Source organism: Pristiophorus japonicus, chromosome 15, assembly GCF_044704955.1.
Source record: "Pristiophorus japonicus isolate sPriJap1 chromosome 15, sPriJap1.hap1, whole genome shotgun sequence".
In the NCBI taxonomy this organism is placed as follows: Eukaryota; Metazoa; Chordata; class Chondrichthyes; family Pristiophoridae; genus Pristiophorus; species Pristiophorus japonicus.
This window is the reverse complement of record NC_091991.1, coordinates 48367523-48380564: the sequence shown is the minus strand read 5'-3', so window position 1 is coordinate 48380564 and position 13042 is coordinate 48367523. Positions and strand designations below refer to the sequence as shown.

At 44.5% G+C, this 13042-nt stretch overlaps 1 protein-coding gene across 1 annotated transcript in view; it reads right to left on the bottom strand.

Annotated features, from left to right (window-relative positions):
* Window positions 1–8214, bottom strand: part of kcnq1.2 (potassium voltage-gated channel, KQT-like subfamily, member 1.2) — a 1103902-nt gene extending 1095688 nt beyond the window's left edge. Inside the window, exon 1 of the mRNA XM_070901706.1 lies at window positions 7798–8214. Coding sequence (XP_070757807.1) covers window positions 7798–8204 — 407 coding nt within the window. The 5' untranslated portion in view covers window positions 8205–8214. The remainder of the gene's footprint in view (window positions 1–7797) is intronic.
* Window positions 8215–13042: the final 4828 nt, after the last annotated feature.

Below are 13042 nucleotides of genomic sequence, written 5' to 3'. Positions count from 1 at the left end.
CTTCCTTAAGTACTCTGGGATGCAGACTCAGGCCCCAGGGATTTATCGGCCTTCAATTTCCCACCAAATAAGGATATCCTTCAGTTCCTCCTTCTCACTCAACCTACTGTCCCCTAGTACAATCGGAAGGTTATTTGCATCTTTCTTTGTGAAGACAGAACCGAAGTATTTGTTCAATTGGTCTGCCATTTCTTTATTCCCCATTATAAATTCCCTGAATCTGACTGCAAGGGACCTACATTTGTCTTTACTAATTTTTTTCTCTTCACATATTTATAGAAGCTTTTGCAGTCAGTTTTTATGTTCCCTGCAAGCTTCCTCTCGTACTATATTTTCCCCCTCTTAATTAAGCCCTTAGTCTTCCTCTGTTGAATTCTAAATTTCTCCCAGTCCTCAGGTTTGTTGCTTTTTCTAGCCAAATTATATGCCTCTTTCTTGGCTTTAATACACTCCTTAATTTCCCTTGTTAGCCATGGTTGAACCACCTTCCCCGTTTTATTTTTACTTCAGACAGGGATGTACAATTGCTGAAGTTCATCCATGTGATCTTTAAATGTTTGCCATTGCTTATCCACCGTCAACCCTTTAAGTATCCTCTGCCAGTGTATTCTAGCCAATTCACACCTCATACCATCGAAGTTACCTTTCCTTAAGTTCAGGACCCTAGTTTCCGAATTAACTGTGTCACTCTCCATCTTAATAAAGAATTCTACCATATTATGGTCACTCTTCCCCAAGGGGCCTCGCACAACAAGATTGCTAATTAGTCCCTTCTCATTACACATCACCCAGTCTAGGATGGCCAGCTCTCAAGTTGGTTCCTTGACATATTGGTCAAGAAAACCATCCCTAATACATTCCAGGAAATTCTCCCCCACTGCATTGCTACCAGTTTGGTTCGCCCAATCTATATGTAGATTAAAGTCGTCCATGATAACTGCTGTACCCTTATTGCACACATCCCTCATTTCTTGTTTAATGCTGTCCCCAACCTCACTACTACTGTTTGGTGGTCTGTACACAACTCTCACTAGCGTTTTCTGCCCTTTGGAATTCCGCAATTCCACCCATACCTATTCCACATCATCCAGGCTAATGTCCCTCTTTACTATTGCATTAATTTCCTCTTTAACCAGCAACGTCATCTTGCCTCCTTGTCCTTTGTCTGTCCTTCCAAAATGCTGAATCTCCCTGTATGTTGAGTTCCCAGCCTTGGTCACCCTGGAGCCATGTCTCCATGATGACAATCACATTATACCCGTTAACTACTATCTGCGCAGTTAATTTGTCCACCTTATTCCGAATACTCCTCGCATTGAGGCACAGAGCCTTCCGGCTTGTCTTTCTAACACACTTTGCCCCTTTAGAATTTGGTGTAATATGGCCCTTTTTGTTTTTTGCCTTGGGTTTCTCTGCCCTCCACTTTTACTATTCTCCTTTCTATCTTTTGCTTCTGACTCCATTTTATTTCCCTCTGTCTCCCTGCATAGGTTCCCATCCCCCTACCATATTAGTTTAACGCCTCCCCAACAGCACTAGCAAACACTCCCCCTCGGACGTTGGTTCCAGTCCTGCCCAGGTGCAGACCATCCAGTTTGTACTGGTCCCACCTCCCCCAGAATCGGTTCCAATGCGCCAGGAATTTGAATCCCTTCTGCACCACTACTCAAGCCACGTATTCATCTGAGCTATCCTGCGATTCCTACTCTGACTAGCACGTGGCACTGGTAGCAATCCTCAGATTACTACTTTTGAGGTCCTACTTTTTAAATTTAACTCCTAGCTCCCTAAATTCATCTCATAGGACCTCATCCCATTTTTTAAACCTGTATCGTTGGTACCTATATGTACCACGACAACTGGCTGTTCACCCTCCCTTTTCAGAATATCCTGCACCTGCTCCGAGACATCCTTGACCCTTGCACCAGGGAGGCAACATACCATCCTAGAGTCTCGGTTGCAGCCGCAGAAACGCCCATCTATTCCCCTTACAATTGACTCCCCTATCACCATCGCTCTCCCACTCTCTTTCCTGCCCTCCTGTGCAGCAGAGCCAGCCATGGTGCCATATCTGGCACCTTCAATCTGCTTAAAAAACACCAATAGAAAGCCTACAGGCAGAAAGTAGGGTAGAACACACATTGCAACAAATTAAAAGACACGCTGATGCAAAGAGGGACTAACTAGAGATGAACACAAAATACTTTTTCAGTATCATGACAGTAAGTGTAGTGGGGAGCAAGTTAGAACGGTGATGGAAGGGAAAGGATAATTAATAATTTTCTGGAAGTGCTAATCAAAGACGAAAATATTGATGTCAGTTACTGTTGTACAACAAATATCCCAGATAATTATGAAATCCATCTGGAGCAGGGACCTGATGATCCTTCATTCTCTTGAACCTAATGCATTTGCTGCACCAGATGGTACACCCACTGCTGTCTGTTTTATTTGTCATCAGGTGATTAGTTGCTCCAGCCAGACCTTTTTAAAAAAAAATTTAAGATGTTCATTTTCATTAACAGTACAATATATGAAGTTTGATGAGCTCTTGTTCAAGCAGCTGACTCAACCAAAACAACCCTTAAGCAGCCCACATGTTATCGAGTCCTCCTCCCAGACTCCTCTCTCCTCTTTTCCCCCCCCACCCCCAGAATAATAAAATAAAATAAGCAAGCCTTAAAATATAACACCAGTATACAGCAGCATCCCTCCCACCATACCAGAAATACACCAAAAATAGCGTGGAAATTCACCCCTGCAGTAACACAACTGGAGAAATTTAACAGATTATGAGGAGCAGTGTCAATTCATGTTCAATTTCAAAGGAGTTGCAAGTGTGCTTACTTGATCAGGAGTATGACACTCAAGCAGTTAGACAAACATGCTGATAATTTTGTAATCCTCCGAGTTGCTAAAGCATCACACACTTGGGAAGTCAGATGTGTCACTATCTAAACAATGAGCCACTCAATGAGAAAATTATTCCACCCATACTCTGTGAGCCTGTTAGTATAGCCAAACAGAGCATAGAAGGGCAAAGACTCAGAGATTTGGGTGGTGAAATTTGAGAGGGTGGTGGGGAGGCTTTTTCAGGGGGTAGAAGTGTGCTGGGTGGAACTTCTGCCTGCCCCATGAATGCAGCCCCGAGGCCTTACCAAATCCCATGGTAAAATTGTGGCAAGGTGTCCACATCAATTATAGTGCAATAGAAGGGTCGGAGGGTCTAGTAAGGAGGAGGAACTGAGGGAAATCCTTATTAGTCGGGAAATTGTAGGGATTGAAGGCCGATAAATCCCCAGGGCCTGATGGACTGCATCCTAGAGTACTTAAGGAGGTGGCCTTGGAAATAGTGGATGCATTGACAGTCATTTTCCAACATTCCATTGACTCTGGATCAGCTCCTATGGAGTGGAGGGTAGCCAATGTAACCCCACTTTTTAAAAAAAGGAGGGAAGAGAAAACAGGGAATTATAGACCGGTCAGCCTGACATCGGTAGTGGGTAAAATGATGGAATCAATTATTAAGGATGTCATAGCAGTGCATTTGGAAAGAGGTGATGTGATAGGTCCAAGTCAGCATGGATTTGTGAAAGGGAAATCATGCTTGACAAATCTTCTGGAATTTTTTGAGGATGTTTCCAATAGAGATTAATGTGCAAATGGGATTGGGGGTAGTGTGCTGACATGGATTGAGAACTGGTTGTCAGACAGGAAGCAAAGAGTAGGAGTAAATGGGGACTTTTCAGAATGGCAGGCAGTGACTAGTGTGGTACCGCAAGGTTCTGTGCTGGGGCCCCAGCTGTTTACACTGTACATTAATGATTTAGACGAGGGGATGAAATGTAGTATCTCCAAATTTGCAGATGACACTAAGTTGGGTGGCAGTGTGAGCTGCGAGGAGGATGCTATGAGGCTGCAGAGTGACTTGGATAGGTTAGGTGAGTGGGCAAATGCATGGCAGATGAAGTATAATGTGGATAAATGTGAGGTTATCCACTTTGGTGGTAAAAACAGAGACACAGACTATTATCTGAATGATGACAGATTAGGAAAAGGGGAGGTGCAAAGAGACCTGGGTGTCATGGTACATCAGTCATTGAAGGTTGGCATGCAGGTACAGCAGGCGGTTAAGAAAGCAAATGGCATGTTGGCCTTCATAGCAAGGGGATTTGAGTACAGGGGCAGGGAGGTGTTGCTACAGTTGTACAGGGCCTTGGTGAGGCCACACCTGGAGTATTGTGTACAGTTTTGGTCTCCTAACTTGAGGAAGGACATTCTTGCTATTGAGGGAGTGCAGCGAAGGTTCACCAGACTGATTCCCGGGATGGCGGGACTGACATATCAAGAAAGACTGGATCAACTGGGCTTGTATTCACTGGAGTTCAGAAGAATGAGAGGGGACCTCATAGAAACATTTAAAATTCTGATGGGGTTAGACAGGTTAGATGCAGGAAGAATGTTCCCAATGTTGGGGAAGTCCAGAACCAGGGGACACAGTCTAAGGACAAGGGGGAAGCCATTTAGGACCGAGATGAGGAGGAATTTCTTCACCCAGAAAGTGGTGAACCTGTGGAATTCTCTACCACAGAAAGTTGTTGAGGCCAGTTCACTGAATATATTCAAAAAGGAGTTAGATGAAGTCCTTACTACTAGGGGAATCAAGGGGTATGGTGAGAAAGCAGGAATGGGGTACTGAAGTTGCATGTTCAGCCATGAACTCATTGAATGGCGGTGCAGGCTAGAAGGGCCGAATGGCCTACTCCTGCACCTATTTTCTATGTTTCTATGTTTCAACCTGTCTCAGCTAAGGGATGAGGAAGGTGGAGAAAGGATTTCATCGTGGCCCCAGACACAGCATAAACAGACAGGCGTTACCAACCCAAAAAATGGTACAGGAGTCCATTAACAATAACACTGTCAACCTAAAAATAGGTCTGTTTCTCCTTGAAAATTGCTCAGCCTTTCCTCAATCAGGCACATTGGAGCACTCCCAAGATGCATTCACCAAAGGAAGACTCGAAACATAACATATGATATACCTAAGTGAGGTCAGTTCCTCAGCAGAAGACAGAGTATTCCTTTCAAACAACAAGCAAACTCTCGTCTAATATGACCCATTCCACTACCTTACATTTCATTCTCAACCATAATCCAAAAACTGGAAACATAAACCAATCCTCCTAGAACTGCACCTTCTATCTTCTCACCCAATACCAATACACCTCCAGTTTCTGCACCATATTTGCATCTTGATCAAAACTCTCATACAGGTTTAGTGCAGTCACTGTTAGCTGCAAGAAGATGCCTTCCCCCATTGTGGCAAAGCACAGCCCTTTCCAAAATGAACTGGTCAAAAAAAATCTGAGGATCATAAAGCAGCCAGAACACAAGACACAATAAATAGTCGAGTGCTTTTCTGGCACCCACTCACCAGCCCCCCACGACTTTTCCTATACACAGCCAGACCACCTCCTAAAAAGGTCAAAATGAAACCATGAAGTTACAACACTCCTAATGCTCCAGAGAGCCATGACTCTGCTCTGCAGTTAAGCAGGGCTTTCAGTATCCTCTTACCCTAGATATACTCAAAGTACAGTCGCCAAATTATGCTGACTCCTAAACAGCGAGTCATCACCAGTATCGCATATATACATGTGCCAACATTTTCCTCCTGCAAGTGCTGGAAACACACTAAAAGACACTCTGGTGCAAAGAGGAGATGTCACTAAATAACATGTTTTCTCAAATGAAAAATATCAAGCGATGTTTGGCTAATTTTCTATTTTAAAAGATTGTTAACTCAATATTTCATTTGAATCAAACACCAAGTGGAATCTGAAAGCATACTTATGGAAGTATTATGGAGCCTTTTCTGGTTTAAAAATGGCCGACAGATGTTTTTTCACCTCCCCAGTAAATTATAAAATGATTAAGACATCAGCTCTCTTCCAACACATGATCTTATGTTCAACAACAACTTGTATTTATATAGCATCTTTAACAATGAAACATCCCAAGGTACTTCACAGGAATATTAGGAGATAAAAAATGTGATACCGAGCCACATAGGAAGAAATTAGCGCAGGTGACCAAATGCTTGATGAAAGAGGTGTCTTGAAGAAGGAAAGAGTGGTAGAGAGGCGGAGGTTTAGGCAAGGAGTTCCAGACATTGTGGCCTGGGCAAAAGAAGGTATGGCCAACAATGGTTGAGTGATCATAATCCAGGATGCTCAACAGGGCAGAATTAAAGGAACGGAGACATCTCCGGGGCAGGGGACAGGGGGGGGGGGGGGGGGGGGTATGGGGCTGGAAGAAATTACAGAAATAGGGAGGGGCAAGGCCATAGAGGGATTTGAAAATAAGAATGAGAATTTTGAAATAGAGGCATTGCTTAACCGGAGTGAATGTCAGTCAGCGAGCACAGGATGATGGGTGAGAAGGACTTGGTGCAAGTTAGGACACAGGCAGCGGAGTTTTGGATCACCTCTAGTTTACGTAGGGTGGAATGTGGGAAGCCAGCCAGGAGTGCATTGGAATAGTCAAGTCGAGAGTAAACAGAGGCATGGATGAGGGCTTCAGCAGCGGATGAGCTGAGGCAAGGGCAGAGACAGGCGATGTTGCGGAGATGGGCAATGTTGTGGAGGTGGAAACAGGTTCACAATCCAAGAAATCGGTGTCCATAAGACAGAATTTCCCATGATACCCATGTCCTCTGCCTGTCATACAGGATTAACAATGACCTTTTTAATTATATCAGTAATGGGCGATTGTATGGATTACCCACTACTTTCTCCTATCTTCCTAAAAGGAGCAGCTACCATATCAGACCAATCTTTTCAGCTAAAACAAAATCACATTTATTTACTACATAATACAGGAAAGTAAAAGTACATATTTAAAACGAATCAGTCAAGAGCAGAGTAAAACGCCCTTTGTACGACAAGGTTTTTTGGATTAAAAAAAAACAATCTTTAAGAGACATTCAAAAGACGAAATAATGAGAGAGAGCGACATGATTCCTGTCATGACCCCATTGGATCCGTAAGTGAATTCAGAACTGAACTAAAAAAGGTATTGAGCGAAGTCTCCAATATACATTGCAGACCGAAGTTCAGACAAAGGCAAATTCGGTCTGGAAAGTCAGTTTCCAATTTTAACTATTTAAAATGAATATACATTTACCCTCCATCTAGTCACGAAAAAGACAGAAATTTTGATCTTATCAAATGGGTGGAAAACAAGCTTGCCAGATGAATTGATTCCTCTTAGCTGGCACGTAATACATCTTTAAAAAAACCTTTTGGGAGAGGGAGAGGGAAAAAGCCTTTATTAAGCATAAAACAATCGGACGAGAGAGAGAGAGAGAGAGAGAGAGAAAGGCTGAGTAACACCTTATCTTGGTGGGGGAAATTAATTGTATTGCAGTCTTCAAAAGAAAACAATGTTCCGACTGATTCGGACATTTATTTGCATCAAACCTTACATCGAATCAAGATCCATGCATCATTACAGCCGAATAACGGGGTGGAAGGAGATTGGTACCCAACAGTGACTTACTATTCAGAACATTTACTCCCATAACTCAAGTTTTTAAATAGTCGATCTTATTCGATAACTAACCATTAAGAGCGGAGACCATCATTGCTTTATTTTGCCACGACTGGTCCGAATTCCCAGAGCGCGTGTTATTGTACTGACATAGGACCGGTGTTGGGAAACAACTGCCTCTAACAGTTCCTAGACTAGTCTCAAACAGTAGATGGATGTTCTCTTCAGAAATGTCTCAATACTTACACCGCGAAATGATACATAAAGCACTTCCACCCGCTGGGTCTTTCCAAGAAGTTGTACACATCTCCCTGCATGCTAGTCTTGGTCTGGTAAGGGCGGTAAAAGCGGGTGGGCGAGTTGGTCTTGCGCGGCTCTGAGCCAGCCATGGATGCACTGTTGGTTCGCGGCGTTGAATCTGGTGAGTCTGCCTCGGGATTGCAAGGAATGCTTGATCCATTATTCACCAGGACGCCTTCCTGCCCAAGTGAAACCGGAGAGTAGCTAGTGTCAGCCACATCCTCCGCCACTCCCAAAAACGCTGGAGATTTTCGGTGGCCGTTGACGCTCAACAGTTGGGAACTTGAGCTTTGCATTTGATCCTGGAGATTGTACATGGGGAATCCGCCCGATTCGCCATTGACGTACGACATCTCGCTCTTTTAAACCTTGACTCCCGGCGGAATTCGCAACTCAAGGCAAGAAATGGAGCCGTATATCCCACGGGATCCCCGCCTCGGGCGCCGGCTGTGTGTCCGCCCGCCGTTATTCCAGGATTGGCTTCGATTTTCGTCGGAGCCGAGCGGAACAATCCTCGAAAATCACAGTTCAATACCCTGGAAAATAGATTAAAAAAGATGAAAGGACAAATCTGGTTTATTTCGTCAGTTATCTGCACGAGCAAACCAGCTGCCAGCAATTGACGGAAAGGTCAAGCAGTGAAAGGAAAACAGCTGTTTAATAAAAGGAGCTGGAATCAGATAAAGCCTAATCTGAGTAGAAGTTACTCAGAAAAACAGACTTAAAGCGGCGAATATGAATATCAAATCATTAAATCCCACATAATTCAAGGATTTTTCTTTCGAAGTCTGAAATAGATGCATTTTAACGAGCAACCGAAAATAAAACACAATCGGCACGTTTTTGGTTTGCAACTATCAGAACTACGAGAGTTGAATGGAAAACATATCCACAAGAAAGGATGTGGAGAAACAGTCTTCTTTCCAAATAGTTTAGCCTCTGTGCTGAATGCACTGGCACATATTTCAGATCATCATCCTCGGGTTTCAATTAATTAAATGCAAGTAGGAAACCGAAACTGACTGCTCCGATTGTCATTCAGGGAGTTGTGGCCACACGTTCCGGGTTTACCTGTTGCGGCTGTTCGCTCAGAGCTGGTGGCGGCAGAGCTTGGGTTCGTGCTGACACAACTCTTTTGAGGGAGGTGGGGGGGTGGGTGCGCGCACACACACCTGTTCCAATCAGCGACAGCCTGCGGTTCTGACACAGGGAAGCTCACCCATTCACAGATTGCATTCATCTCTTGTGTGTCCATCACACACAGCTCGCACCTTGCAAATCTACCTATCAATGCAATTTGGATCGACCACTTGGTTTTATAAGTTAATTATATTTTGATGTTGTAAAGATTGAAACAATACCTTTAACTGGATTAGGAATCATTCTTTATGACCGGAAATCTGGTTCAGATTGTTTCTTTTACATTGACTCCTCTGAGTCTCATTTTGTTTGTGTGAGTAGATTACTTCCTTTTGAATGATATATAATCTGTTTGCACAGATGATTGCACAGTGTTCAGTTGCATTTGCAACTCCTCAGATAATGAAGCAGTCCTTGCCTAGACAATATTCAGGCTTGGGTTGCTAAGTTTTTTTTATTCGTTCCTATGATGTGGGCATCACTGGCAAGGCTAGCATTTATTGACATTTAGCATTACATTGAAGAGGTGTTGGCACAAGTTGTGGCCCAATGTCATATTTGAAGACAGTGCTTCTGATGACGAAGAATTTGAAGGTTTTCATGTATGGCTAATAAAAAACAGCCGCTTGTACAATCTTCAAAATGCCAGAGAAGGACCTCGCATAACTCCAGTGGATGAACCCTTGAGAAGGTGGTGATGAGCTGCCTTCTTGAACCACTGCAGTCCGTGTGGTGAAGGTACTCCAACAGTGCTTTTAAGGAGGGAGTTCCAGGATTTTGACCCAGCAACAATGAAGGAATGGTACTATATATCCAAGTCAGGATAGTGTGTAACTTGGAAAGGAACTTGCAGGTGATGGTGTTCCCTTGTACCTGCTGTACATGACTTTCGAAATGGTAGAGGTCGTGGGTTTGGGAGGTGCTGTCAAAGAAGCCTTGGCAAGTTGCTGCAGTGCATCCTGTAGATAACACACACTGCAGACACGTTGTGCCAGTGGTGGAGGGAGTGAATGTTTGGGGTGGTGGATGAGGTGCCAATCAAGCAAGATGTTTTGTCCTGGATGGTGTTGAGCTGTTGAGTGTTGTTGGAGCTGTACTCATCCAGGCAAGTGGTGAGTATTCCATCACTCCATAGCCTTGCCTCTCCCTATCTCTCTAATCTTTTTCAACCTCAAAACCCCACAAGATGTCTGCACTTCTCAAATTCTGACCTCTTGAACATCCCTCATTATAAGGCCACTTATCAGCCCAAGCCTGAATGACATCCAAGTCTTGTTGCATTCCGACATGGACTGCTTCATTATGTGAGGAGTTGCAAATGGAACTGAATACGCAATCATCTGTGAACATCCCCACTTCTGATCTTATGATGGAGAGAAAGTCATTGATGAAACAGCTGAAGATGGTTGAGCCCAGGACATTGCCCTGAGGAACACCTGTAGTGATGTTCTGCGGCTGAGATGATTGACCTCCAACAACTGCAACCATCTTCCTTTGTGCTAGGTATGACCAGCCAGTGGAGAGTTTTCTCCCTGATTCCCATTGACTTCAATTTTACTGAGGCTCCTTGATGCCACACTCTCTCAAATGCTGCCTTGATGTCAAGGGCAGTCACTCTTACCTAAACTCTGGAATTCAGCTCTTTTGTCCATGTTTAGACCAAGGCTGTAATGAGGTCTGGAACTGAGTGGTTTTGGCAGTACCCAAACTTAGCTTTGGTGAGCAGGTTATTGGTGAGGAAGTGCCACTTGCTAGCACTGTTGATGACACCTTCCATCACTTTGCTGATGATTGAGAGTTGACTTATGGGGCAGTAATTCACCGAATTAGATTTGACCTACATTTTGTGGACAGTTTTCCATATTGTCGGGTAGAAGCCAGAGTTGTAGCCGTACTGGAACAGCTTGGCTAGAGGCACAGCTAGTTCTGGAGCATGTCTTCAGCACAACAGCTGGGATGTTGTCAGGGCCCATAGCTTTGCTATATCCAGTGCGCTCAGCCGTTTCTTGATATCATGTGGAGTGAATCAAATTGGTTGAAGACTGGCTTCTGTGGTGGTGGGGACCTCAGGAGGAGGTTGAGATGGATCATCAACTCGGCACTTCTGGCTTAAGGTGGTTGCAAAAGTTTCAGCCTTGTCTTTTGCACTCGCATGCTGGGTTCCGCCATCATTGAGGATAGGGATAGTCATAGAGCCTCCTCCTCCTGTTTAATTGTTCACCACCATTCACAACTGAATGTGTCAGGACTGTAGATCTGATCCGTTGACTGTGGGATCTCTTAGCTCTGTATACAGCATGCTGCTTCTGTTGTTCAGCATGCATGTAGTCCTGTGTTGCAGTTTCCCCAGGTTGGCACCTCATTTTTAGGTACACCTGGTGCTGCTTCTGGCATTCTCTTCTGCACTTCTCATGTAACTAGGGTTGGTCCCCTGGCTTGAGTAACATTCAAACAAGAGCTACACAATGACCATTTCCAACAAGAGAATGTCTAACTACCTCCCCGAAACATTCAATGTCATTACCATTATCGGATCCCCCTAATATGAATATTCTGGGGTCACCATTGACCAGAAACTTAACTGGACCTGCCACATAAATATTTGTGGCTAAAAGAGCAGGTCAGAAGCTGGGTACTCTGCAGCAAGTGTTTCACCTTCTGACACCCCAGAGCTTTTCCACCATCTACAAGGCACAAGTCAGGAGTGTGATGGAATACTCTTCACTTGCCTGGATGAGTTCAGCTCCAACAACACTCAGGAAGCTCGATACTATCTAGAACAGCCCGGTTGATTGGCACCCCATTCACCAGCTTAAGCATTCCCTCCCTCCACCACTGGCACACCATGTCTGCAGCCTGTACCATCTACAAGATGCACTGCAGCAACTTGCCAAGGTTTCTTCAACAGCACCTTCCAAACACGCAACTTCTACCACCTGAAAGGACAAGGGCAGTAGGCACATGGGAACACCATCACCTCCAATTCCCCTCCAAGTAACATCATCCTGACTTGGACATATATCGCCATTCCTTCATAGTCACTGGGTCACAATCCTGAAACTCCCGCTCTAACAGCACCACACAGATTGAATAAGACGACTCACCACCACATTCTCAAGTGAAATTCGGGATGGGGAATAAATGCTGGCCTTGCTAGCAATGCCCACAACTCGTGAATGAATAATTTAAAAAAATCAAAGATTGGACATTGGGGGAGGACAGGATTGGGTTTGGCTGTGATGACCCCTTTAATGAGGGCTTTAGTCTGTGGTTGCCAATTTACTCACTCTTCCAAATTCTAAGGCAGAATTTTCTGAGGTTGTAGTGGGCGCGATTGGTGACTGGTCAGGTGGGACAGTTGTTATTTTTGACAGTGGGTCTGGAACCCCCTGTCATCTCACTCCCATACGCATTATCCCCCAGGCGTGGCTGTCATCGCAGAGTCAAACCGACTGGCAGCGGTGGGGGACCCAATTGAGATGATTATCAGGTAATTTACTGGTATTTAAGAGCCTTTTTTCACTTACTTTTGAACTTTCCCTGCATGACCACGGGATTCACGCAGTTCACGAACCATGTCTGTCAATCTGAGGTGGGAGATCCGTGGCCATTGCTCCAGCTGATTACCTGACAACATAAAATGTTCAGTAAAAGCTCCCACCGGACAGATGGTCACTTTCCTCTGGCAGAAGCTGTTATTCAGTCCATTTCCAGCACAGATTCTGCAGGCTGCAAGTGCTTGTAGCAAAGTCTCAATCCAGTGTCACCTCATTGGAAGAACTTTCTCACCATTGACAGAATGCTTCTGTCATCTGTACTTCACCTGCCATCTATTCCATCAACATGGGTGCCATTTATACTGTTTCAGCTTGTTCCTCAGAATAGCATCACGATGAGCCCCACCACTAGCAGCACCAACAACAAAACCAACCTTCTCCGCAATCACCCGATGCTGCACAGGGCAGAGGGCATCAGCACCCGAGCATTTTGCTGCTCAGGAGGTCAGGGATGGCCTCATCATGGCCAGATTTAGTTAACTTTACGCTGTACA